Raw genomic sequence first — 25104 nt, forward strand, 5'->3', positions numbered from 1 at the left:
GATGTAAAGTGTTTGACTGGTGGTATAATCGCAAGGCGTGAGTATCATTTGGAGCAGGTCTGCTCTAAATGTCTTAGGAAGATCATTTATATCATCTCATCAATGCTAATGACCTGCTTTCCTGTGAGGAATGTTTGCGCCAGAGTTTATTTATCGCTGGATTAATTAGCATTGTAAGAGACTTCTTTGTATTTGTGCTGCTGTTGTTTGTTCTGTGTCCCAGTGTGATCTCTTGCGTTCACATGCCCAGTTTCTTACATATTTCAAGACAGAAAGTAAGCATTTCTTTCTTTTGACAAAGAAAGTGTAGTATTGTGACATGCTTGTCATTAGAAATATGAGTTGCTCATGGAATAAAATCTGCTTTTTACTTGCTAGAGATGAAGAAGCTGCAGCCCTCTAAGTGATAGAATGACTTTTATTCAGCACTGAAATAGCCATTGACAGAAGAAAGAATTGAAACACTTTGGAAATGAAATGTAATTTAATCTATGGCTATTACAAACCCAATCAAGTCATTGTGCCCACAAAACTGAGTGCTTTTGGTTTATTACCTGTTACGGCATTCCGTTTCATTGCTTATCTTTCCTTGGGTGCTATTCGCTGTACAGATCACTTCTCTATTTGAAGTCAGCCTTGAAATTTATGATATTCTGATTATTTTTTCCTTCTGTTAAATATATGTCAGGTACAATTCTCTTCTGTGGAGTCTGGCTCTCGCAAATGTTGAGTGTGATTAACTCATTCTCTGAGCAGGAAGAACCCCAATGTGGTGTCTCTCAAAGTTTTGCAAGATCAGCAGCCAAACAGTGGTGAATGTCACTCTGTTCAGAGAGCACCCTGTAAATATTAATGTATGTCAGTTTGACTCTTTATCTCCAAGTGTTATGTAGTTAGGAAGAAGTTCCAGTCAAGGGTTTGTAGAGTTTGCTTCCCAAGAGATCTTACTCTTTTCTTGCACAAAACAAGATGGTTCCTTTTTTTCTACCATGTGGATTCTTCATTTCTTGCTATTGAGAAGCAATTCTATACTTTCTTAAAGGTTGAGGTTAGGGTTCCCCTCTTAAAGAAGGGGAAAAAAGTTAGGAAGTAACCTGTGCAGCTGTATTCCGTTTAGTTTCCAGAGATTTTTTTATTCAATTTCATAACCTCCCCGGATGTTTGTGTCATGTTTAATGGAAATAGGAAAATACACTTTGCAAAGATGTCTCGAGTGTATGATTATCCTAGATTTTGATGATGATAAAGTCATTCTTGCCATTGATTGCTGTGTTTATCTCACTATACATATTCTAAGGTTATGATTGTGTGACAGGGGTTGTTTAAGAGGGTCAGAAATTCAGTGCACAAATGCATGGAGAGACTGAACGGGAGAACACTGCTGTTGCAGCTATTGCTGATCAGAAAATAATGTTGTAATGTATCTTAGTTTCCGCTTCTGTGCGTAACTGTACTATATTCCACAGGGATTCATTTCTCAGGGTTGTCGGTGCTTTTTGCATTATAGAGGCTGTTTAGTGCTTATAAAAATAAGTGTGCACTAAACCTGGCTGTGGTAGTATGAGTATTTTGGTTTCCATTTGCTAATTGACTTTATGAGCTGACTGCTAGAGCTTTAGGTTGATTCCTGTATCCCTTTGCTCTCACTTGGAAGTCTGGTCAGGTTTTCAGCTATTCAAATGCTTCTCAAGCACCACCTCTTCATTCCAAGCCTTATTTCTGCCTGAGAGTGTATAAACTCATATATGTGGCTTTCTTGAGATTGATCTTTCTGCTGTGGTTCCTTTTGGAGGCTGACACAATTTTTTTCTCCATCAGTCAAAATGACCCAGCATTCATATTCAGGATCATTCTGCCAGAGCCTTTTGAAAGCACATTGAATTAGACCCTTTCTCTTTCCTAGAGGGCTTTTTGGTTTATTCCTTCATCAGGCAGTCTGCCAACTTTAGAATCAATTTTTGTCTGTTACATTAGCCCATGCGGCTTTTGATGAGTTAGACATGTGAGGGAGACTTTTAAATGTGATGTTTGTCAATGTAACTCCAGTTCAGTTTATTGAAATGTTTGTTTTTCTGTAGTTGGAGAGTATTTATTTCTACTGCTATTTCTCATCCTGCTCAAGAAGAACTAGCTTCAGCTACTCTGTTCAGTTCTGTGAAGCAAATGGTACAGGTGCATTGATCTTTGCTCTCTGTTCTTGCTTTTCCAATTATCTGCTTCATCCTTCAGAGCTTTTAACCTTACTTGTATTGATTAGTCAGGCCCAGCTGGAAGATCTACCAACTACAACGTGGGATGTCCCTCCATGAAGGGAAAGGAAGGATGTGGTAGTGCTTGACTCACAGACCAGATCTATGTTGGTTTTAAGAGCCACTTAGAGGAGAGTGCCACAAGAGTGTTTAATACAACAGAAAATAGAATACAGGGTGCAGAACAGTAGCAAATAATTTGAATATGCTGTGGCTGCAGTCCTAACATGGAAAACAAAATCTGCTGATAGAAAGGTCAGATCTTTTAGTTTATAAGTAGCTTGTAATCTGGAATGTTTTAATCGACTACTAATGCATAAATACATGAGCAATAATAATGTTTCTTCAAAAATAGCTAGCACCATATCCCTAGCATAAATGCAGCAGGAATTCAGTAATACACTTCAACGTTTATCAAACCATTACAGGGGAAGTTGGTTTTGTGGAAATACCTCTGGACTAGGACATAAAAGATGCAATTTCTGTTCCTGATTCAGCCAGTTTTACTCAGTGACCTTTAGACAAAATATGTTCCTCCTGTTACAATTTTCATTCTGTGAAAAGAGGATGATGTCTTGCTTCTCCCATGCACTGCCAGTCTTTCTAAGCTAATAGCATTCAGGGTATGGCCTGTTAGTAGTGTATGGGGTCAGTTTATGTATTGTTGATGTATAAAAATACTACAGAAAAGCTTCAGTTTTCTTCTCTGGAAGACTCTAGGTCTGATTCTGTGTTCTTCAGTAAATATTCCTGGTGATTGCTAAGGTTTGCAAAGCGTTCTTCACCTTTTGCCAACCTGATTGTCATTGTTGAGCTCTTTATCTTTTGCTTTCTCCCATACAGTGTGTAGAGCCATTGCATTTCCTATACAACATGGGATACATATGGTGCATGGTGTGCTCTTTAAATATTTGGGATGTTAGGATTTTAAAAGTGATTTTTCGTAGCGTCATTCTTTGGTGTTGTTTTCATCTTCTCATTTTTACAGTCCTTTGCTAATAAAATGGAGAACTCACGGGATAACATTGGGATGCACACAAACATGGCACTAAGTGACTCCATGCTCAACAGCAGATTAATGTACAGTTATCCCCTTTTGTTACTCACAGTCCAGTTCTGCAGGATGGTCTGTGTTTGCTCGTGTATTGTATTCCAAGCACCAACATTTTGAATGTAAAGGCTGTATTTTAACTTCCACATAAAGAGTGAATTCAGTCTTATTTTGCATCTCTTGAAATGACCCATATTAAGGGACAGCTGGAAGTGCTTACAATGTACTCCGCAAGCAAGTTGATGACGGGACCAGGTTATTTAAAAGTGTTAATTGATATGGGCTGAATAATTTTTAAAGGTTTCATTTTCAGCCCTGTGAAATGAATTGGTCCAAAGCAGCCGTTGCTTTTGCAGTAACTGGTGTTATGTTACCACATTGCCAAAGGAGACTAGTTTGTCCAATTAGGCTTGAATTGCCATGTTTTGAGATGCAGTTGATCTAATTACACTTCTATTGGCATCTCTTTCTTTCTGCTCTTTACGAATTCTAGTCAGCAATAGAGGAAGGATTGGAAATAAACTGAGGAATGTGACCTGTCAAGAGCGTTTCCATAAAATCTGAACTTTCCAAACATCCTAATATATAAAAGCGTGCGGTAGCAATTTCATCTCTTAGAATGTAATACTATGTGAATACCTGTGTTGATCATTAAGAAGTCTTGCTGTTTTTTTTTTTTTTTCTTAGGATTATTAAATGAAAACCTTTGTGATAAAGTCCAGCAACAAGGAAGGTTTTATCAGAATACGTCCTTTTCCTCAAGTCTTTGTAACGCAGCCACAAAAGTTGCTGTAATCTTCAAGGTTTGCTCTAGGAGAAGGGAGGTCAGGAATAAAGTGGGGTGGCTGCTTAGTCTCCTTCCAAATGGCATAAAAATGAATGTGCAGGCAGTGAGTCTAAATACATCTTTGAATTCAGTTATTTAATAGAGATTGTAAGTGAGTCTGACTGGTAACAGAGTCTGCTGTAAGGCATGCTGTATTTTGCATCCCTCGTAGCCAGCAGCAATGACTGGGGCGAGAGGCTTCACCGAGCTGCAATACAAAGGCTTTGCGGCAGTGGCAGCTGATCAAGCCTCCTTCTGTATCTGACAGCATAAATGTTGGAGCTCCTTCGGTGTGTGCTCCTCCTTTGACTGAATTCTGAGTAAGCTTCTTTTGTGTTGTGTTGGTTTGGTTTTGTTTTTCTTTACACATGAACTCAGGAATACTTCAAAGCATCCCTGGGAGATTTGCTGCCTACAGATGCTGGCTGTATCCAGCCATTGCTGATGGCAAGCTTCAGCTGAAACCAGTGAAAACTCACATTAAGCACGGTCAGAAACTTGCTCAAGTTACGTTGGATAGGATATAAAACAAATAGCAATTTTCACCTTATTCATAAAATACTTAAGAGAAGATGAAATTACTGTAGTTGTTACGGCCATTCACCTTTTCCTTTTACCTCACAGGTAAACTGGCTTGCAAAAGTGATATGGTAGAAAAGTCCTTGATGTTCTTAGATGTTATTTCCACTATTCAGGGCTTCTTGTATGTACTTTTTAAGGCTGACATCTCTTCAGCCTGAAAAAGGTTTGTGTTTTTGTGTTGGACAAGGGCTTAATTTCCAGCTAATTTTCAGTACTTGTCTCAGGTTGTTTTGGGCTTCTCTGCCTCAGTAATCCAGGCATCCATCCAGCTCTGCAAGTGCAGTACATGTTGTCAAAGGGTGTTAATCTGAACTAACTCTTGAGCTGAAAACCTGCCGTGTAGTAAAAGCTAAACAAATGTATTTGTGCCTAGTGAATCCACTGAAGAGAGTACAGGGCAGAGGAGGACATGGTGTAATGTGCTGTCTAACTGGAAACCAGGCTGTCCAGCAATACTCTACATAAGGAAACAACTTTCTTCTTATAAAATCGTTTTGATTGAAACCTAATTTGTTCCTCATATAGGGAAAGAAGTTTATTCTGTTTTCTGTACACATTCTACAAATGCCATCTCCCCTCTTCCTCTGCTTGACTGCATTAATCTCAGCTTGTCTAGTGCAAAGAGGAGGAGAGAAATGAGCAGTTGTCTCCTTTGTTGAGAAAACTGCTTAGTTATTTTTAAAGTACATTCTTAAGAGATAGTACTCTATCTGCTTTATTTGCATGTGCTATAATTTCCTCCTTTGTTTTCAGTACAGGAAAGCTCTTGTGATTTGAAGTTAAAGCTGCCTTTTTTCTCTCTGTCTTAAAGTATAGGGCAGGGGCAGCATATGTGTGAGCCTTCTCTGTCCAAGTGGGTTCACTGAATTTGCATGTTCATACAGGGAAGGTGATTAGTAGTTAGGCTGGAGTGCAAATTGTTTTTTTGCCTGACACTTCAATATGCTAATCATTAGAGCTGAGTTTCTGCTATCAGCAAAATAATCTTCACCTCTGCTCACCCTGTAGCTTGCTAACATAATCTAGTCTTTCGGGTGATATCTTGACTTACTGCAGGAGTAGTAGCACCACCTTCACAGGGAAGAACTTCCTAAGAGCTCATCTCAGTCTCCCCTCTGGCAGGTTAAAGCCATTCCCCTCTGTCCTGTCCTACAGGCCCTTGTCCAAAGCCCCTCTCCAGGTTTCTTGTAGCCCCTTTAGGCACTGGAGCTGCTCTAAGGCCTCCTCTTAAGGACCCTTCTCTTCTCCAGGTTGACCCAGCCCAGCTCTCTCAGGCTGGCTCCAGAGCAGAGCTGCTCCAGCCCTCGCAGCATCTCCGTGGCTTCCTCTGGACTCGCTCCAAGAGCTCCATGCAACTCCACTTTTAAATTAATTTTTCCAGTTGGTTTATAATGTGAACTTCAGGAACTTCCAGTTTTCTGTAATCCTCCTGATACTAAATTGCTTCCCAGCAGATAGTTTTCATAGAATATGTGTGCAGGTATTTAATATAAAGATAAATGGTAGTATGCCTAATGCATATTTGTATATATGTCTGTATATGCAGCATGCCTATGTGTGTATTTGTACCTAGTATAAAAATGTCTCATGTCTTACCTGTCTCCTTGCCATCTTTACAATCTGTACCTTACGTGTACCTAAAACTACGACCGACTGTGATAGCTTTGACAGCATGAAATCTGTGGGGTGAGCCTTGAATACTTTGTCTTGGTTTCCAGTTAATATCTGTAAGTTCCTCATGTAGCTGCTGAGCTGCAGTGTGTGCTTTATGTTCTCTCAGGGATGGCACAACCCACGAACAAAGTGATTTTAAAAAACTAAGATTTTATGTAAGCAGGAAGATGTTATAACGAATCGATCAGCCAAGGGCATACTAAAGTACATCACCTTCCTAATAGAAGAAACAAATTCCTGTGGAGTGGGGCTCCTGGGCCACATAACAGTGTTTTATTAAGGTAACAGTAAAATGGAATAAATGAATGCTAATGCATGGATTATATCCCTTAACACCAGTGGAAAATTCATACATGCAAATGCCTTCTAAGAGTTATGTTTTTGCAGTGTATTGAGATGTCAGGGTTCAGAATGGGAGAACTTGGAGCAAACAGTTGTCAGTGTTGGTACAGCTGTGAGTTACAGAGCAGATTGAATGATATAATTACCCCATGTCATTATAAGAAATAACACTGTTCATTTCTGTATTTCCATTTGATGCAAACCATTAATTCGCTGCATTGGAACATGAAAGCCCAAGTTTGGAACAGTTAGTTTGAACGAAACACAATCCATTCTTTTCTTACTGAAAAGGCTGAAGTAACTAATGGTACCTTTCATTGACTGCAACGTGTGTCTCAGCCTGCAGGTTTCACTGGCTTGGATATATGGTTTGAGGAGAATGCAGAAAAAGGGCAGCTCAATTCTGAGATTAATTGAATTTCCTCTGATTTGAAAAAGCCCTCTTATTTCTAGAAGGCTTTGAGTAAAGCTGTTAAGATACGTGGAGGGAGACAGAAAAGATCCTTTTCATTACATTACAGATTTGCTTTTGCTGATTTTTGGGTGCAGCTGAAATTGCTGAGATCTCAATTCTTTTTCATCCTTTGGAGTAAAATGAAGACTCCCTAGATTTTTCTTTACTCAAATAAATCCTGAGGTGGGATATCAAAATGTGATGTAGGAGAAAATACCTTCTCAAGAAAATACCAAAGCAAGAAGGATTAGAGGCTTGCTAATTCCTTAACAAGTATGTCCTATACATGTAAGTTGTGTGACAATCCTTAGAAGGGAACCAGGAGGAGGGAGAAGCAAAATCAACCTAAGGGACCACGGCAGTCGAAGACAGAGATACATAAATACAATAGATTACTTAAGATAAAACCAGATAGACTAGGGAAATGCAAGAATTTCCTATTAACTTTTCCACATGGACACTTAACTGGACTTGTTCCTTAGATGAAAGTGCCACAGTTTAAATGCGTGTTCCTGATTTGTGAAAGTGAACTTCACTGTGATTTCTTGTGATTCTGTGTTTAAGGGCATTCGCTGTTCCATTCTTTGTACGTGAGTCAGTGTGGTGCTACATTACATGTGTGTTCGCTGTTCTAGATCTGGAGCCTTGCCTTGCCTGAGCAACTGTCTGTGCTGCCTGTTCCCCGGCCATCAGGGCAGTGACCTGTGCCAGGATGGACCCAGTCAACGGCTGCGGAACAAGTATGTCAGAGACCAGAGCCATGGAATGGGTCCAGCTTGTGCTGCTCGTGCTCAAAGTGTTCTGCTGCTTTACTGCAGAGAAACATCTATAATTTATACTCACAATTTAATGTAAAGATAGAGCAGTAATAAGGTTTTTGAGGGTATTTTTAATATAACAAGGGGGTTTTAGGCCTGAGAAAATAATAATGATGCGTGTCAGACATTCTTACAAGATGCTTGATACAGTATTGGAGTTTAAATATTACTGCACTGCTTTAACATGTTTCCGATATTATTGGTTAATGTGTAAATGCAAGTTGTTCTAGGGAGACTTACCCCTTTTCAGAAACAGTTTTAGATGAAGCACTTTTGTTTTTCTTTTGCCACTTGACTTCTGTTCACATTCTAGGTTTTCCTCCCTCCATTCTGCGTTGCTTGGAACTTCCGTGGATTTTTCCAGTGTGTGATAGTATTCCTGGACTGCTTTGTAATAATCTCTGGTAGCTGCTTTCCTCCCTGGAAGAGTATGCCCTTAAAATAACATGGATATACATAGCAGCTGGAAATACCATTTTTTGCTGTGTGTTTTCTTGCCTTGTACAGAAATACTGTGATTTGTCGGCATAGGGTTGACAATGATCTCTTTTCCTGGCAAGATGTTTTACTCTTCAAGACTTTTTTTCCCTGCTGTAACTATAGGGTAAATGCAGGCATTTATTTTGGTAACATTTGGTCCTAAATGGAAATGAATGAGAAATGAAGGAAAAATGGAGATCATTGCTCTGCTTTTTGCAGGAGCTTTATTATTCTCATTAGCTTCAGGCCATCAGAAAGTTCTGTGTTGTCAGATACTGCACATAATGAGTATGAATATTAGATCATAACCATGTCTGAGAACTGTTTGCTTATTCCCCTGTTTGTACTCACATGCTATTGGCAAGGGAGTGCAAAGCATGTTTTAAAGGGACAGCAAAATGAAGGGCTTGGAATTCTGGTTTGAGTTAAGCACAGGCATTGAGCAGGAAAAAAAAACCAACATTTCCCCTCTTACAGATATCCTTCAGGTGTTAGTTCTGCAGGATCCTGGTTTTATTACATCAATCACAAGCAGCTTAAGGCTTCCAAAAACATAGTCACAGACAGATGTTGAGCCTGTCTGGGGATTAGAAATATCCTCTTCCATTAAGTATAAATTAACTTAATCACCAGGTATGAAAGATAAGCAGCATAAACATCATTCCCTGAAGCTTTCATTAAAATTAAAGTTCTATTTAAAACTAGGCTTGTACTTTCTATGACTTGATCCCCCTTCAAAGAGATTATCTGCTGTAAATTCTTACAGTGACAGAGTGACAGAAATGAATGTATTGGGGGCAGTGATGTTCTCTATAATTTAACTTCTGCTGCCAGTCATCTTTTAGCAGGAGAGATGATTGGCTTATTTTTAAGTAATAATTGGTCTCTAGTCTCTGAAAAATGAGAGCCTTAAATCTGCCTAGCACCCAGTTGCCACAGAAGGAAAGCATAAAGCCACATGACTTAACAGGAGCATAATCACCAGTAGTGTTATTTTGTGTGTGTGGAATTCACCTGCTTTAATAGGAGGATTACTGCTGATAGAAAGCAATTGCACTGCTGCTTCCTAGTCTGTTGGATGACTGGGTAAAGCTCCTTTTCTATCCTACCATAATCACGACTGCTTTCTAAGAATCATTTCCACAGGGGAAGAAATTCCATGGGATTCAGGTTTTTTTCTCTTCTGCTGTAAGGCACTTGGTGGTCTAAAGTTGGTTTCAATACATCATCAGGCTTTACAACTGGTTTGCCTTGGCAGTATCCTCTATTACTATTTTTAGGGCACACTTTTCTAAAGAAACAAAGGAAACTCTGGAGGAATAATGAGGCACATAAGTACCTTAAAAGCAAATAGTGAACACAAATAAATCTACTAGGAATAATAAAAGCTACCTCCACAAAAAGTAAAGTATTGGGGACAATACATAATGATCTTTGTTTTATGGTAATTCTTTGCTACAGTGGAACAGTCTTTCGATGCAGGTTTTGCCTTGCTTATCCATTATTTCATTGTAGTAATGCTGTATTTCTGCAGCACTCAGACTAGATGACAGGTAATAGCATGAGCATTCACTGCTTCTGTTACATTGAAAGTAATAAATCTTTAGCTGATGCAGACTGATACTACCATTATTCTTAGAAAGTTGGAAATAAAGAATCTCAATTAATAACTAGGAAATAACTTTTTTTCAGCAGTTTGCATCTGAGATTCCTCAAATGCATTTCTTCAGTGATTTAAACTATGTATTAGGGAGCTCTATAGAAATAAAACCAGAGCTCAAGTGCAACTGTTACATGCAGTTGGATGTTCATCCCACGTGTGCAGTATCTGCTTTGTATCTCTAAAGGATGTCCCTTCTCTCTGTGGTGTGCTGCTGCACTGATTCCAGTCATCACCTAGTAAGGCAGGAGTTTAATGAAACTATTTAATCACAGTATCACTGTTGAGCACTTTCAGTTTTGGTTATGAGGTTTGAAATGGTTTATTGGATTGAGCTTTAGTTTAAAATACAAGGGAATTAACACGGCCTTTCTGACTTCTGATTTGTTGAAAACCTAAGTGCTTCTAGAACCTCCTCCGATCCATGATGATTCAGCCAGGAAAGCTCTGTACCACTCCTTTGAAAGGGAGGTGTTAGTCTTTGAATAGTACTTGTTGATAACTGCAGTAATTGTCATGGCTTGTGTGGCTGTTGGACATTACCTCATACAAATTTCATTTCTTCCCAAGCAAAATGTGTAGGGCAGCACATGAGCTTGTCTAAGGTTCTGAGTTTGAAGGGTGGCTCTAGTCTCCTCTGCATATGATCTGAAAACTTCAGAAGTATTCTCATCCATCACTTCGTGTCCCTGGTGTGGATCCACACAACGTTTCAACATCTTGCAAACATTCATTAGCGATGTGTTAAGGTGTCAGACTTGCACAGTCTTCTGTTTTCTTTCAAAAGCTATTTAATCTTTCATGAGAAGTGTTTATTTTTATAAGAAACCCACCCACTCTGAAGAAGCAGTGAACCATCCTTCTCTGAAAGAGGACTGATGTCTGTGGAGCTTAGAGTATGATATGCAGTAAACAAATAATACTCCTGGGATGGCAAATGGAAAGGCTGCAATGAGCAGATGGCTGGGCATGAGAGCTGCTGGGATTGTAGATGACAGGCTGCAGGGGCTTGGATTTAACTTCTTCAGGAATCTGATAAATTATTTTGCTTTTGTTAAGCAAATGGCAAGGCGATGGAGTACCTTCTTAATTTGTCCTCAGAGTCACCTAAAGTGTGTTTGTCAGCTCACAGACAACCTTAATGGGCTCCATTTCTTTCACCCTTCTAGAGTGCAACGTTAAGCCTTGAAAGTGCATGCAAAGTTAGGCATGGTCGTGCTCACAGTAAGGTTAAAATCTAAGTGATGTGATTTAATTACTTGAGATATGGATTCTTTTTTCTTGGAGAGAGATGGAAATTCTAACTGCTTCCAGGAGACAGGGCAGCTGCTGTGTTTTCAAGCTGTTTTGTATGATGGTTGTCTGCCAACAACATGGTGATTATCAGTCCTTATTTCTAATGCGATGGATTCTGCTCTTTGAAATATGGACTCTACTGTGGTTGCTTTGACTACCTCAGAGCATTCTCCAAATGTTGAATAAACTATGTGGAAGAGCAATAATGTTTCTAACCTAACTTCCAAAATCTCCTTAGTCTCTGGGGTCTAATCTTCCTTTAATACTTTTATCTTTGCGTGACTTCATTATTATTTTGAAAGGAGGAAATGCCTGTTGATGGTTTTTACTTTGCCAGAGGGCGAAGAGGAGATGAATATTCTGTTTCTTTAATGAAACTCACAAGTGGCCAGGACAAAACAAAAGATGCTGGTTATTCACACAAGACGCTGTTAAACTATGGCACTTCTTGTTGTCACGTACTGTGAGGGCTGGAAGTCTCTGTGCGTTAATAAAAGCAATGGGATTAGTTCGTAAGAGAAAATTCATGAATGGTTGATAATGCAGAGCCACTGCTCTGGCTTTGATTTAGTTTCCTAAATGATTTATTTCCATGACTGAGCACACAAACATATTTCATACCTCCACACCCCAGTAACAAAGACATACCTGTTTCTTGGGAGGTCTGTAAACTGTGGTGATAAATGGGTGGATAGATAGATTTGTCATGCAAATTATTCTCTGTTTTTAACTATGTTAACATAGTTCTTGCTTTGAGAATAGAGGCTCAGCTGAGGGAATAATTATAGCTTCAGAACCCAGAACATAATATTTTCTTTTATTAGGTAAGCAGTTGTCAGCTGATACCACAATTGCTTAATTCATACTTCTAGCAATGCCCTAGATTGCACCACGTGAGCTTTCCTAAAAATATGAATATTGCAATTCTTACCCAATTCTACTCTGAACTTGGCAGGTAACTTTTATATACAAGTAGACAAAATGCTGTGTATTCTGAAGCCTTTAATTAGTAGTTGCAGATTTGTTTGTCCCTCAGCAACTTGTATTTGCATAAAGATTAAGGCTGGTCAGAATGAAAGGGATAAACCATAGATGGAGGAAACATTAATAAATTAGTAATCATGTATAAAAGATAAGTAGTCTTAGATGTCATTTCCATAAGCTTTATTAAAATTTAAATTCTTTTTTAAAGATGCAGTTAATATTTTCTCCACAGTTGATCATTTCTAAAGAGAGATCTGTCATGAGCTGCAGAATGAGAGAAATTAATGTATCGGGGTCAGACATTAGTATGTAAATGAAGCTTTGCTTTTATTCTGTACAGCAACAGAAGCATTACCTTATGTTTGACCTTTCATTCATTTAGCCTGACTCAGCTGTGTCAGTCAAAACAATTAATTCTAAGGAGCAGCTCTGAAGTGTGGGGCTCAGCTTGCTTCTCCTGCCTGTGCCTGTAGGGAATCCCCTGAGAGAGGAGGTAATGGAGGGGACCAGTGCAAGAGTCTCTTGCTGGAGGTTTGGATTTTCTGATCCCTTCCCCACAGCTGCACTGTCCATAGACATTTTGCAAGGTGTTCAGGGAGAGCCCTGGGTGTTGTACCCAAACTCTCAAGGTGAAACCTTGACTAAGACAGTAAATAAGATGTGCGTTGGAAGTCACTTTCTGGAGTGAGGAGGAACTGGATGGTAAATATGCATAGGAGGTTTCAGCAGCTCTGAATCTGACAGGTAACATTACAAAAAGGTGAACTCTTTTTCTATATTCCAGTGAGTTAATGGTAGAAAGGGAGGTGAAAATCCCCCTTGCTTTTTCCTTGTTGCTGGACCTTGAGCTATATTTCTGCTTCTCGTAGCTGTACTGCCGGTGCTCATAGTGGCCTTGGACTGCATGACCCTTGGGGAGTTGTCATCCGCTTCACCCTTATGGTGTGGCGATGGCAGATGGCAGTGAAACACAGCAGAAAATGTAATGGTGCATTGCAAGTGAGCATAATTCAGCCAGCACTAGGGCAAAAAATAGGATGTGCACTGTTCCCTTGCAAAAATGTGCAGCTCACAGTCAAATCCTGGTTTTATAGATCCTGAGTCTGGCTGTAATATCCCTGAGCTAAGCAGCTTTCCTTAATGAGTCGTGTTGAGACCACGTAGAGATTTGGTGCATATATGTGTGCCCATAGATCTACAGGAAATAAACTTTTATTGAAGTAGTGTCTCTGGTAGCAGTGGAGAATTACAGTCGGAGTATAGTCAGTGTAAGTGCTTGCAGTTAAGGTGAGTCTGCAGAATAGGCAAGTCTATCAATTCGCTTTACAGATAGGAACAAGCTCTTGTGTAGGTTTGCTTTGGAAGGAGGTAGTTCTCTTAAAATTGCAGAAGGTAGTTTTCACTTTAGTCCAGATCATGATTAAATTATGTGTGCTTTAGGAAATTAAACTTCAGGAATTCTTGAGGGTAGGGGCTAGGCTAAAGAATGAAAACAAACCATTGAACTTGGTAAAAGCAATAACCTATAAAAGCAGATTAAAGAGTACATTCTCTTTTTTTACTTAATGGAAGTACAAGATTTGGCAATACAGATTGAATTACATTTTTCTTGTTCTGATTTAAATATTTTATAGACTTTCCCAGTATATGAGTGGAAAGGAATGAGGCTTGCAGTAGCGTGCATGGTTTTATTTTTAAAACACCTTTCTAATAAGAAACATGTTTTTAAAAGCTATTTCAGTAAAAGCTTGAAATGGGATGCTGGTTTTGAGTTTTTATCTGTGACCTTAAAGGCAGCTGTAGACTTTTCTCCATACAAAGGGAAAAAGGAAGTTCTCGGTGATAATTTAGAGCCTCTGCTTTCTTACATTCAACAATAATTTTTCTTTCACCATAATACATGTTTTTTTTCCTACAAACACAATTTTCTCTTATCCTTATACATACCCAGTCCTGCTTAATAATTTGACTTGTGTCCATTGTGTCCATTTGGAATTGTGTCCATTCAGTCAGGGAGACAAGAGGCTTTTGTGGCTCCCATCACTAATGTGTCCAGAGTACTTGTTAGTGGTTTGGGTGTTCTCTTCATGGCCATTTCACATTTCTTTTGAGGGTGGGTTGAAAAATGAAAGGCTGAAGCTCCGTTTGTTTAAACTATTGATTGCACTTCCTCAGGAGGGTGTTGAGGCACTGGCACAGGGTGCCCAGAGAAGCTGTGGCTTCCCCATTCCTGGCAGTGCTCAAGGCCAGGTTGGACACAGGGGCTTGGAGCACCCTGCACTAGTGGAAGGGGTCCTTGTCCATGGCAGGGGTTGGAGCTGGATGAGCTTTAAGGTGCCTTCCAACACAAACCATTCCATGAAAGAGGTATGGATCTGTGGAGGAAGGACAGATTTGCAGATGAAGACTGTGGTGAGAGATGCTGATCCCCAAAGTCAACACTCCAGCCTCGTGCCTCGGGCAGCACCCGCACCAAAGAGCACTGGGGCTATAATTAATTTATCTGAAGCTGATCCCTTTAGGAGTCTCTTCAGCATTTTCTGTAAGAAATGAAATGTGGTGAAATTTCCTCAGCTCTACTTGCACCTTTTAAAGCAAAGCTTTGTATTTTATTAAACTGAAAACATTAATGATGAATGAATAATGTACAATCCAAAACACTCTGGAATTTAGAATGAGAAAGGGCTTGGGGCTTCCAGGCGTCATTAAAATGAGAGTTACATTACAAAGAACACAACCTCCTCTCCTCCTGAGTACAAGGTTTCACATTTGGTCAGGGTCTAGTTCAACTGGCTGAAGATTTGAATTTTTAAATTAAGAAACAGACCTTTTGAGATTAAAAATAGAAGCCTGCATACTTATTGTTTCTTGGCTTTATGTAGTCTCAATTTTGGTAGCCAGAGGGTACTTGACAGCAGTGAAACACCATCCAATCTTACATGAGAAACCCCCAGAACTAATAATGTATTGCTTTAAGCTTTACTTAACTAGTGAAAGAAATAACATTCTTTTCCTTGCTATCTACAGCAAAGATGAACATTATCACAGCACTACTCAAGATCTGCATTTATTCTTTAAAGACTTTTTAGAGCCTTTTAGCTCAAAAGTGATAGCATTTATAGATATTCAACACCACTGAACATAAGTGTGGATGCTTTTTACAAAGAACTGTTCCAATGGCTGCTAACATTCAGCATCTAAATAAGCTTGGAGCTGTCATTTGGTGCAGGGAGATGTTTCCAACCTCAGGTCTGTGTCAAGTGGTCTTGTGTGTGGTCACATTTGGGAGTTGCTGCAGTGAATGGTGATCCCCTGCCATTTGAAGGTGACATCTGGAGGTGTGAATGAGTTCAGAGCCAGGTTTAAGCAGGGTTTAAAACTTGGGTCCAAAAATGTCTTTTAGAAATCAGACATCACAGTTTAGTTCATACTAATTAAAACTTTATTGCTTTCCTTGCAATTCTCACTTCTTTTTTGCTTTGTCTTGCACTTGCCATACATTTGTTTTCAACATACCTCTCACTAGAAGTTCAAGGTATAACTTTGAAGTATTCCATACTAAAGGGGATGCAGCGTGGCAATGGATTAATGTATTTCAGGGAAATTTAGTGAAAAAGAAAGTCTACAAATCCATGGGGATATTGGTTTTGGATGGGTGACTACAGGCTGGCTGCAAGAGGGCTAAGGAAATCTGCTGCCTTTGCAACCAAAGTGAAAGGTACAGATTTACTGGAGATTTGACTTGGTAACTTCTCCGGTGCTGTGGCTGGATAATAACCATGTTGATTGTTATCCCCTGCTGGAACAGAACTTTCTGAAGGACATTAAATCTGCTCGGGAGCGCAAAAGATCAATGGAGTAAAAGCACTAATTTTTTTACTACCTAGTGTGAATTATACTTATTCTCCATGATGGGTACTTAGAAAAATGACTGGAAAGCAAATGAAAACCTGCATATGCTTATGTGTGTGCCAGATAATTACTGTCAGCTCTCAGACTTCCTGAACTTGGGAGAAGAGCAATCTTTAATTTTATCTGCGTATGTCACAGACAAAGAAGTAAAACTATGTCATGCTGAATAAACATGTAACATCTATTTTGGAACACCATTATCTCGATCAGCTTTATTTAGGGAATTTGGCAACAACAATGAAGATGAAATAATGTATTTTGACAGGATGCACAGAGGATTTGAAGACAAAATAATGGGATTGCCTAGAAATTGTCTCCTGAATAGTGCCAGTCTGCATTTATATGAACAGTATTGCTTCTGAATGTATCATTACAATTTATTCTCTGCAAATATATCTTACTGAGCTCTTTTTGTACTGTATTTATCAGAGAAGGTAAAGGCTTCTAATCATCAGTGGGAAATAAGTTTAGTCTTGGATTATTACAACCTCTAAACATTTCCCATTAAATGTTCCATGCAATTCCATGAAACTCCTCTTTTTCTACATACCTAAGTTTGTTTGATGCTGACAGGAACTGCAGATTGGTGGTTCCTTGTCTCTGGGGAAGACTTCAGCCTGTTACCTTCCATGAGGTTGTAAAGACCTTTTGAAAGGAATATGGATATTCTGCAGCATCACAAGGGATCTGCATTGAGGAGAACAATAAGTTATGGGGGGAGGTTGAAACGTGTAACTCCTAATGTTTAACTCTGTGGACTAAAACCAGTCTTCTGCTCTTTTAGATAAAAACAACCTGGTGGGGCCTGATTTTTGTTGAGAACTCAAAAAAAAAAAAAAAGGTGATGAGAGAAAAATACTGTTCCAGATGAGGGATGCAGAAAGGAGCAGTGCAACTTGATGTCCGTGCAGGCTTTTTGTTACTAAACTAAAATGTCTTTATCAGTGAATGCACTATAAATGTTTCTGTAGGAAAGGGAATTGTAAAGAAATCATACAGGCATATCTTGTTACTAGTGTTTCAGTTTTGGAGCGTTTTAGATTAAATAAATGGAAGGAATATGATTTTCAGGAAGGACTGAACAGTCACATCAAATGTAATTTCTTAAATTGCCATAATTTAAGGTTCTAAAATCACCCATCTTTTAAAAAATACTCATGTATATGATCTGGTAGCTGAGTTGATGGCCATCCTTCTGAGTTTCTGAACCCTGGAGTTGTTTTCCATCTGTTTCTCCAGCTGGGGCATTGCCCAAAAGGCACACAGCTAGAATGTGTTGCAGTTTAATACCTGTGTAGGAAACTGATGACCTCTTCCTAGGACGCAATAGCCAAGGGTCTGTATAGAGGGAACCACACAGGGTTACTCTGTTGTTGCAATCAGGGAATGGTCGTCTTATCCCTTGAACTCTTAAAACATGATTTCTGCCTTAGGGAACCTTAATATTTGTTCTTGATTTTTCATGATTGTAAAGATCTCATACTGTTTTATGCTTAGAAAGAATATCGGATCTCTTAAGACTAAGGTTAACATAAGATACAATTATTTTACGTGCTGCAGGTGTCAGACTTCAGAGCACGTGTCAGAAGCCAACGAAGACCTGTTGGACATAGGACCAGCAGACGGCCCAGAACATGAGACCACCAGAACTCTGGAGCCTGAGCTCCCCTCCCTCTGTCTCAAGCAAGTGTTTCCCAAGTACGCCAAGCAGTTTAACTACCTACGGCTTGTGGACAGAGTGGCTGCGTTGTTTATCCGATTTCTTGGTGTGAAAGGGACAACAAAGTTGGGGCCAACAGGTTTCCGGACATTCATAAGGTCAGTAAGGTGAAGGTTGCTTTAAGAATTGCTTAATGTGTAGTCAAGAAGTTACAAACAGGTCCTGTGGAGTAGCACTGCTGTCCCTGGGCTTACCATCGGTTCTGCTGAATAAAAGCAAGCCCTAACAGTAGTACATTTTTAGTTGTAGGTTGAGTAATGCTTTCTAAAGAAACTTTTCCCCACAAGTTCCACTGAATCACTGCAAATTTTTTAGAAAATAGATAAATCATTATCATTCCAAGCTCCCAAAATATGTGACCTATGAAGCCTGGAACCTGGGTCTTTATTCTACAGCAGCTCAGTGATACACTGGGAGATAACTATTTGCAATCTTTGTTAACATATCATGTTCTAGTAAATTGTAGAGATACCAGTGTGAGAAAGTGACAGCTGAAACTGGGTCACTTCATCTGGTTCTGTTGGCTGTGGGGCACAGCCATCTGCCCCAGGCCACCCAAAAGCCTTTCCAAATGCCAGTTGCTGCTGCATTGTGCGCTAAGGATTTGCATTGTGAAATTGCAACTTGCAATGGCAAGGAACTCAATTTATTTTTTTCCACATTTTTTTTTTTTGTGAGGGTTTTCTTTTCATTGTTTTTTATGGATAGATCTGTTCTAGTCATGGTAAAAATATCTCATTTTCTGTCTTTCACTGACAGCGACAAAAGAAATAAGCAGCAGCAGCAGATGTACCCTTAAAATACGGATCCTGTTTCTATGCAGATGCATTTAGCATTCAGGAATGAATATAAACAATTTGATTTATACAAATTATGATATATAGAAAATGACTGAAGGCATCTGCTCTTTCCATAGACCAGTACAGGATTGTTTCCAATTCTGTATTTTCTATTGTTTAGTCCAGCCTTAATTTGGCACTTGTAAGAGGAACACACAATAAATGCCAACATTTTAAGAATGTGAAAATAAATTGCCATATCTCAATGCAATAGTGTTTGCAGCTTCTTAATGCATGTTAAATGAAACCTTTTAATATTGGCAAATACGTTGTTTATTTTTCCCAGGGGATCTATAGCAACTATTTGGCCCTTCTCTGAATACTGATGTTACTGCTCATTTCAGAAATAAGGTCATGATTCTAAGATGTGTTTTGTATCGCTTTGCAAGAAGCAAGTGGCACACAAGTGTGATTTTGGGGGTGTGGGCAAGTGGTTGCAGAGACTATCCACTCACATTTTAGCTAATCACAATCTGTTCCCCTTCAATAATGTCTTCATTATAAAAAGTAGCTCAAAGAAAAGCACTGATGGTGGCTCCAGTCCTTGCTTGGGTTCTGCCTGAGATTTCTTTGGGACTCTCTAGGCCAGACCTTAACTTTAAGAGAGCTCTGCTTATGCTATTAAAGAGTAAGATTCTTTTATATTATCGAGGTTTTGGGGGGATTTTTAGGGTTTTTGGGGTATGTGTGTGGGGTTTTTGTTGTTGGGTTTTTCTCTTTCCTGGCTAGAAATTTTGGCCCGCTCTTTGGCATGTGTTCTTGTTCCAGCCAGGCTGCCAGACATCTGGAAATCCTGGACAGATGGCTAATGCTCAGAGACTGATCAACACCACTGCAGGCTCAGACCACACAAGTGTCAGATCTCCTGCATGTGCTTATCACTGAATGCCCGAGATACATCCAGAGATGCTGCTGTTTTCCATGCAGCCTTCAGGAACGCATAGGGCAAATCTGCTCAGTGTTCAGGCATGAAGAAGTAATTCTGTGCTTGAAAGCTTTCCTCCAACCTTTTTCAACCAGGATCAGTCAAATAAGAGAGCATTTTTCTGTGCAAACTGCCTGATGTTGACAGTCTGTGCTGATTTCTGTTGGGTTTTGCAGTGTACCAATGAATTCCAGTCTGTTATGGCCTCAGAAAGAGTGCTGGCAATAGGTGGGAGAAAGGAGTGTGTAACAGTTAAGTCCTATTTTTAACTGAAATATCCAGGGTTTTCTTTTTTTTCCTGCTTTGTTGCAAAACCCAAATAAACCAGATAATCTATAATGTGACCTGCTGCCTTTCTGTGGCTAGAGACTGACATGAGATTGCACATGGAAACTGGATTTAGGTGCATGTCTCTAAGGGGGACACTTCTCTTGCCCAGGGTCACTTCTGGCAGAGGTGGTGCTGGTGTGATCTGAACAGGCAGCAGGACAAGGCACATACAAGAGATTTTCTGCACATGAAAAATTCAGGCCTATTTCAGATACATATGCTTCATAGGTGCTTTATTTGACCAAGGATGTTACAGTGTGTACACATGACATGGGTAAACTTTTCTCCCCAGTGTTCTCTCAGTTGCCTTTGCAGAATTTTTCCTTACTTGGAAGTTTGGATGTAATCAGAATTTCTTCTTTGTTTTGTCTGTTTTTAACAGAAACTGCAAACTGAGTAACAGCAATTTTTCAATGGCTTGTGTGGATATCTTATATATTGATATCACAAGAAGGAGGAATGGCATGGGAATTGACCACAGAGAATCAGGTAACAGTGTTCTCTACTGGAAAACTAAGGAAGCTGGGGTTTTCCTTGCAATTTCAGTAGCTCAAGCACATCCCAAACATTCAGGGCCTTTACTAAGGATGAGTAGCAGTGCTACAACCACTCCTTGCTGTAATTGTTTTGTTCATACAGGAGCTAGGTCAATCAGCCAACCCAGCCTGCAGTAGTGACTTACATCACCATCTGCTTTGGTCACATTTTCAGATCTGAGATAGTAATCTATCAAATAGCAGAGTTCAGGGATTATTTTCTTGTTATTTTAATGGCCTAAATACATCATTTATTATATAACTTAATTTCTAAAATGGCTATTTTACACCTCTGTATGAAATTGAGTGCATAAATTTGGCAACTTCTCCAACAGCTTCTGTAAAATGTTGAACAATTTCAGCTGCGCTGATATTCCCATCTCAACCAAAAAAAGTGTTCCTGACAACAGTTTTTGGAGCCATTTATAGCAGGGAAACAGCAGCTGGAGTACTCCAGAAGGTTTTATGCCACTGCTCCTTGTGGCCATCACGGAGGATTGTCAAGCTTCCATTTAAATCAGTGTGGGATAAAGAGATGCACCTCGATGCTGCTGCTATAATTAGCATGCTGGTCACAGAGCTGCATGCTGGTCACAGAGCTGCAGGCTGGCATCTTCCCAGAAACTGGTTCAAAATACAGTTTAATATAAGAAGCTGAACATGGACATGGATCTATATAATCATGCTTTATTTCTTTTAGTCCTAAAATAGCAGACGAATCAAAAGTCTCCAAGTTGAGACTGACTTTTGTATTTGTTATCCACCCCCCTACATCTCTAGTTCCCTCCTGCATAAACATCAAGTTATCAGTCATACATGTATTAATTTCTGACAGCATGGTCAGGTATGACACCATGAAAATTAGTTGTATGTAACCTTTTTGAATGTTTGAAGGTGCTTCAGAAATGTTAATGAAGCTTATATTTGTATGAAATAGATAAGTATTATGTGTCTTTCTTGAATATGGATATCCTACAATATAGAGTCTGTGTATATGAAGTCAGGTAAGATAAGGCAAAAAGGGAGTAAGTAGAATATAGACTGTTCACGTGGCTGACAGAAAGAATAAATCTAGACCTAAGAACAGAAGGGAGAAAATGAAGGTATGGTGAGAGGAGACAGCATGGTTTATTGTGCGTGAACTCCCGTACTACTTTAAGTAGGTTTGGGTCACCTTAGTTTCACAGGTATGTAAAATCTGAGTATTTGCAGTTAGCATTTCAGTGTGGGTAGAAGCCATTTATGTGGTGAGCTGATAGAATTCCACGAGCAAAAGTAATAGAAATGCAAATGAACCTTCAGGCTTTGAGAAATTAAAGAGATTTGTTGATGGGTTCAGCAAACCAGATGTTGTGTTAAAACACAAAATACCCTCCATTTCTGCTGGCTCTGTGTCTGGCCCACTTCCAGCTGTAACCAGTACAGAAACTCTTGCTGTTGCTCTACAACACCAGCTTCTAACTTCCTCCATTATATGCTTCACATGAGTGTCACTTCTGGGGGAGAAAGTGTGTGTGGTACCAAAGGTGCTTTCCCTGCCTGCAGCTCACCGTGACTGATAAAGTAATTTACTGAGCTGGCAGCTGCTGCTTTCAGATAACAATTCCTTTGCAAGCTCTTTTACAGGCAGGGTTGTAAGCAACCCCACCTGCAGGCTGAGTGGAGAGAAATGATACTTCACAATGTAATTGTAATATTCTGAAAAGGTCCTTTCCTGCAGGATCAATGAGCCAACATCCAGTTAAAAAAACCCAAAGCTTTCAACATCTCATCCTAAAATAATCTCCTTAAAGTGTGTGTTCAGACTGGAAGAGCCAGTTAAAGCACAAAGCAGCTATAACAGTTCCTTGTTGCTGGCATTCTGCAAACCAAATTGTGGTCAGGCTTCTTAATTAAGAATTAAATAGGTATTACTTGAAGGGTTTAAATACAATAATTAGTGTTAACATGCAGCCCCTCTTTCCATTGGCTGTGGTAGTGGGGTATTAGTAAGATGTGATCAAACAGCACCTGAAGAGGCTGTACTGCAGCACATGGTTTCTGCAGGGGACTTTTGTTTGTGAAGGGGCAGAGCAGAGTTCTATTATAGCAATGTTTTGGCACTTTCCCTTCGTACACACTTCAGCTGTTTGTTTTTCATTCCGTTAAAACAAAATTACTAGTGCAGAATTAACGGGTATGGCTGAAAAAGGGCCTCTTCACCTGCAAAAGGAGGGCTGAGGATTCATACCCACCACAGGCTCTGCAGAAGGGAAGCAATACTTCAAATAAACTCACTCCTGGGATAAGGTGATACTTGATAATGGAGTTATTGTTGCAGTGCTGCAGACTAAATAACAAACTGTTTAAATAGTTCTGCATTTGAACTTTTGGTTTAGGTCCATGTCTCAAAATACAAGGTTTAAAAGACTCAATTCGGTTGCTGATAGAAACTTAATTTTTCTCTTTGGGTGGATTGTTTTCCTTGAAGCTCAGTATGTTACTGTGTGTCTGACTTGGTTTCCACTTAATATTTGAGGCAGCAGAAATTGAGGCTGATATTCATTTAACTGCACAACATCTTAAAATCAGTTGTTGCTGTATCGGTTTGCCTCCCGATGCCAGGCTGTTGGACAGGCTGATGTCTGATACCTGGAATCCTCCATCATTGAGGCTATCACCTATCTATAACCCAGCCAGGGCTTACCCTGTACTGAAACACTAAATGAGCTTTTGTGTGTTATGTACAAATAAAACCTTGCCTTTTGGTCTTTGAAGGCCAGATGGTTTCTAAGTGAGCATTCTAGATGGCCCCTGTGTAAATGAAAAACGTTAACACTAACCCTGCACATACACATTTGGCCTTGCTGCCAAAAGAAACAAAGAGACAGTGTTATGCTTAAAGAAGGTAGTTTGCTAGGGAGCAGTGAGCTATGAATCTCCTTCCTATAAACACCTTTTCCTTGCAGGAATGTGTTTGCAAGCCTTTGTGGAAGCTTTCTTCTGTCTGGCTCAGAAGAAATACAAGTCCCTCCCTCTCCACCAGCAAGTGACACTGCTGATTGATTTCTGTGAGTATCAGCTCGCTGTCCTGGATGAAAAGCGCCGAGCTGTTTGTCACGCAGATGGACCTCACCTCACACCAGCTGCACATCCATCCCTCCTGGGTCGCTCGGCCTCAGCTAGTAAACTTTCAGATTATAGGAATCATCGTTAGTAACAGTGCTAATTCACCAGCACAGAACTGAGATTCAATCCCCAGGTACGTGCATGTACTGCAGGAGGAGAGACCCCGACTCCTGAATCCCTTCAGCTGATAGGCATAGTTATTTATTTCAGCTTTTCTTATTTATGCTCTTCAAAAAGCCTCCTGCAAGCTCCCATTCTCAAATAACAACCCTGGCAATGGCTGTTTGTTTACAGCTCTGTTGGACCTGCAGCACACCTCACGTGGCAAGCTGTGCTTTCATCCCAAGTATATAGAAAACCACGTGTGAAGACAAGGACCAAAATACAGCAGGATAATAACCAGCATCACGGAGTTGCAGTGACTGAGAGGTACCCTTATGTCAAAGGAATTACACTGCTCTGTATGCACTCTACGTATTATGGAAACCAAGTAAGGAGCTGCAGTCTCAAATACCAGTTGCAGACTTTGGGAAACTGAAACCTGGAGTTAGGTTTGTGATCAGACTTCAGGCTTTGACTCTCTTCTTTCGGTCACTTGGACTGTATGTGTTGGAATCAATACAGATTTGGTCATTGACTTTGTACTTCTTTTCTAAAGTCAGTCTTAAAACACTGAAATGATATTTTGGCTTCTACTCTTTGTACATGTCTCTGCCATGACAAGTACTGTTAATTTTTTAAAGAAAAACTAAAGATATTTATCCTTTTGCTTCCATAGAACTGATAAGCTCACACTTAGAGGAAAAATGTACTTCATTAAGTCAGATTCAGTGAATCAGGCCGTGGTTTTGTCTTCAGGTACTAAGCACTGCTTCTGCAAATAGCTTTACGGTGTAAAGAGTTCATTTAAATTCCAGTTGAAACCAATCCTGTCACTCCTTTAGGCTGAGCTATTGTATTCTAGGTTTGCTGATTCTTTGCCTTTTGCATGTTTGTTGCCCTCTCTGGACCTGCAGTAACATCTAGAGCAGATTTTTCTTTTGTCTTTGCACATATTCTTCATTTTTTCCCCTTAAATAACTGTATAATTCTGTAAAAATGAGATCTGTATTATTTAACAGGCTATTTTGTCAGGAATGCTGGGCTGTACCACTGCAGTTGTACAGAAGTAGTCTTTATTTTTCAAGGAGGGAGCCATGACACCGATAATCACACTCTTTTGGGAGGAGGCTGAGCACAGTGTTACACTGGCTAGAAGGACAGGAATAACTTGGAACTTCAGTCAAATCCTTTTCAGTCTCGTATTTTATTACAAGAA

At 39.7% G+C, this 25104-nt stretch overlaps 1 protein-coding gene across 7 annotated transcripts in view; it reads left to right on the plus strand.

Moving 5' to 3' along the window:
- The window catches only part of TTLL11 (tubulin tyrosine ligase like 11), a 47008-nt gene that overhangs the window by 20950 nt on the left and 954 nt on the right, over window positions 1-25104 (plus strand). For 2 of the 7 annotated variants that reach the window (XM_057409064.1, XM_057409065.1), the window contains 4 exons: window positions 7814-7918; window positions 17889-18146; window positions 20525-20631; window positions 23627-25000. In XM_057409064.1, the coding sequence (XP_057265047.1) occupies window positions 7814-7918; window positions 17889-18146; window positions 20525-20631; window positions 23627-23874 (718 nt within the window). In that variant the 3' untranslated portion in view covers window positions 23875-25000. Of the gene's footprint in view, window positions 1-7813; window positions 7919-17888; window positions 18147-20524; window positions 20632-23626; window positions 25001-25104 lie in introns of those variants that run through there. The other 5 variants (XM_057409063.1, XM_057409066.1, XM_057409060.1 and 2 more) reach the window with 4 other exon arrangements.

The sequence above is a fragment of the Pezoporus wallicus genome, unplaced genomic scaffold (genome assembly GCF_028554395.1).
Source record: "Pezoporus wallicus isolate ANWC-B61680 ecotype Strahan unplaced genomic scaffold, APGP_CSIRO_Pwel_v1 contig_8341, whole genome shotgun sequence".
Classification (NCBI taxonomy): Eukaryota; Metazoa; Chordata; class Aves; order Psittaciformes; family Psittacidae; genus Pezoporus; species Pezoporus wallicus.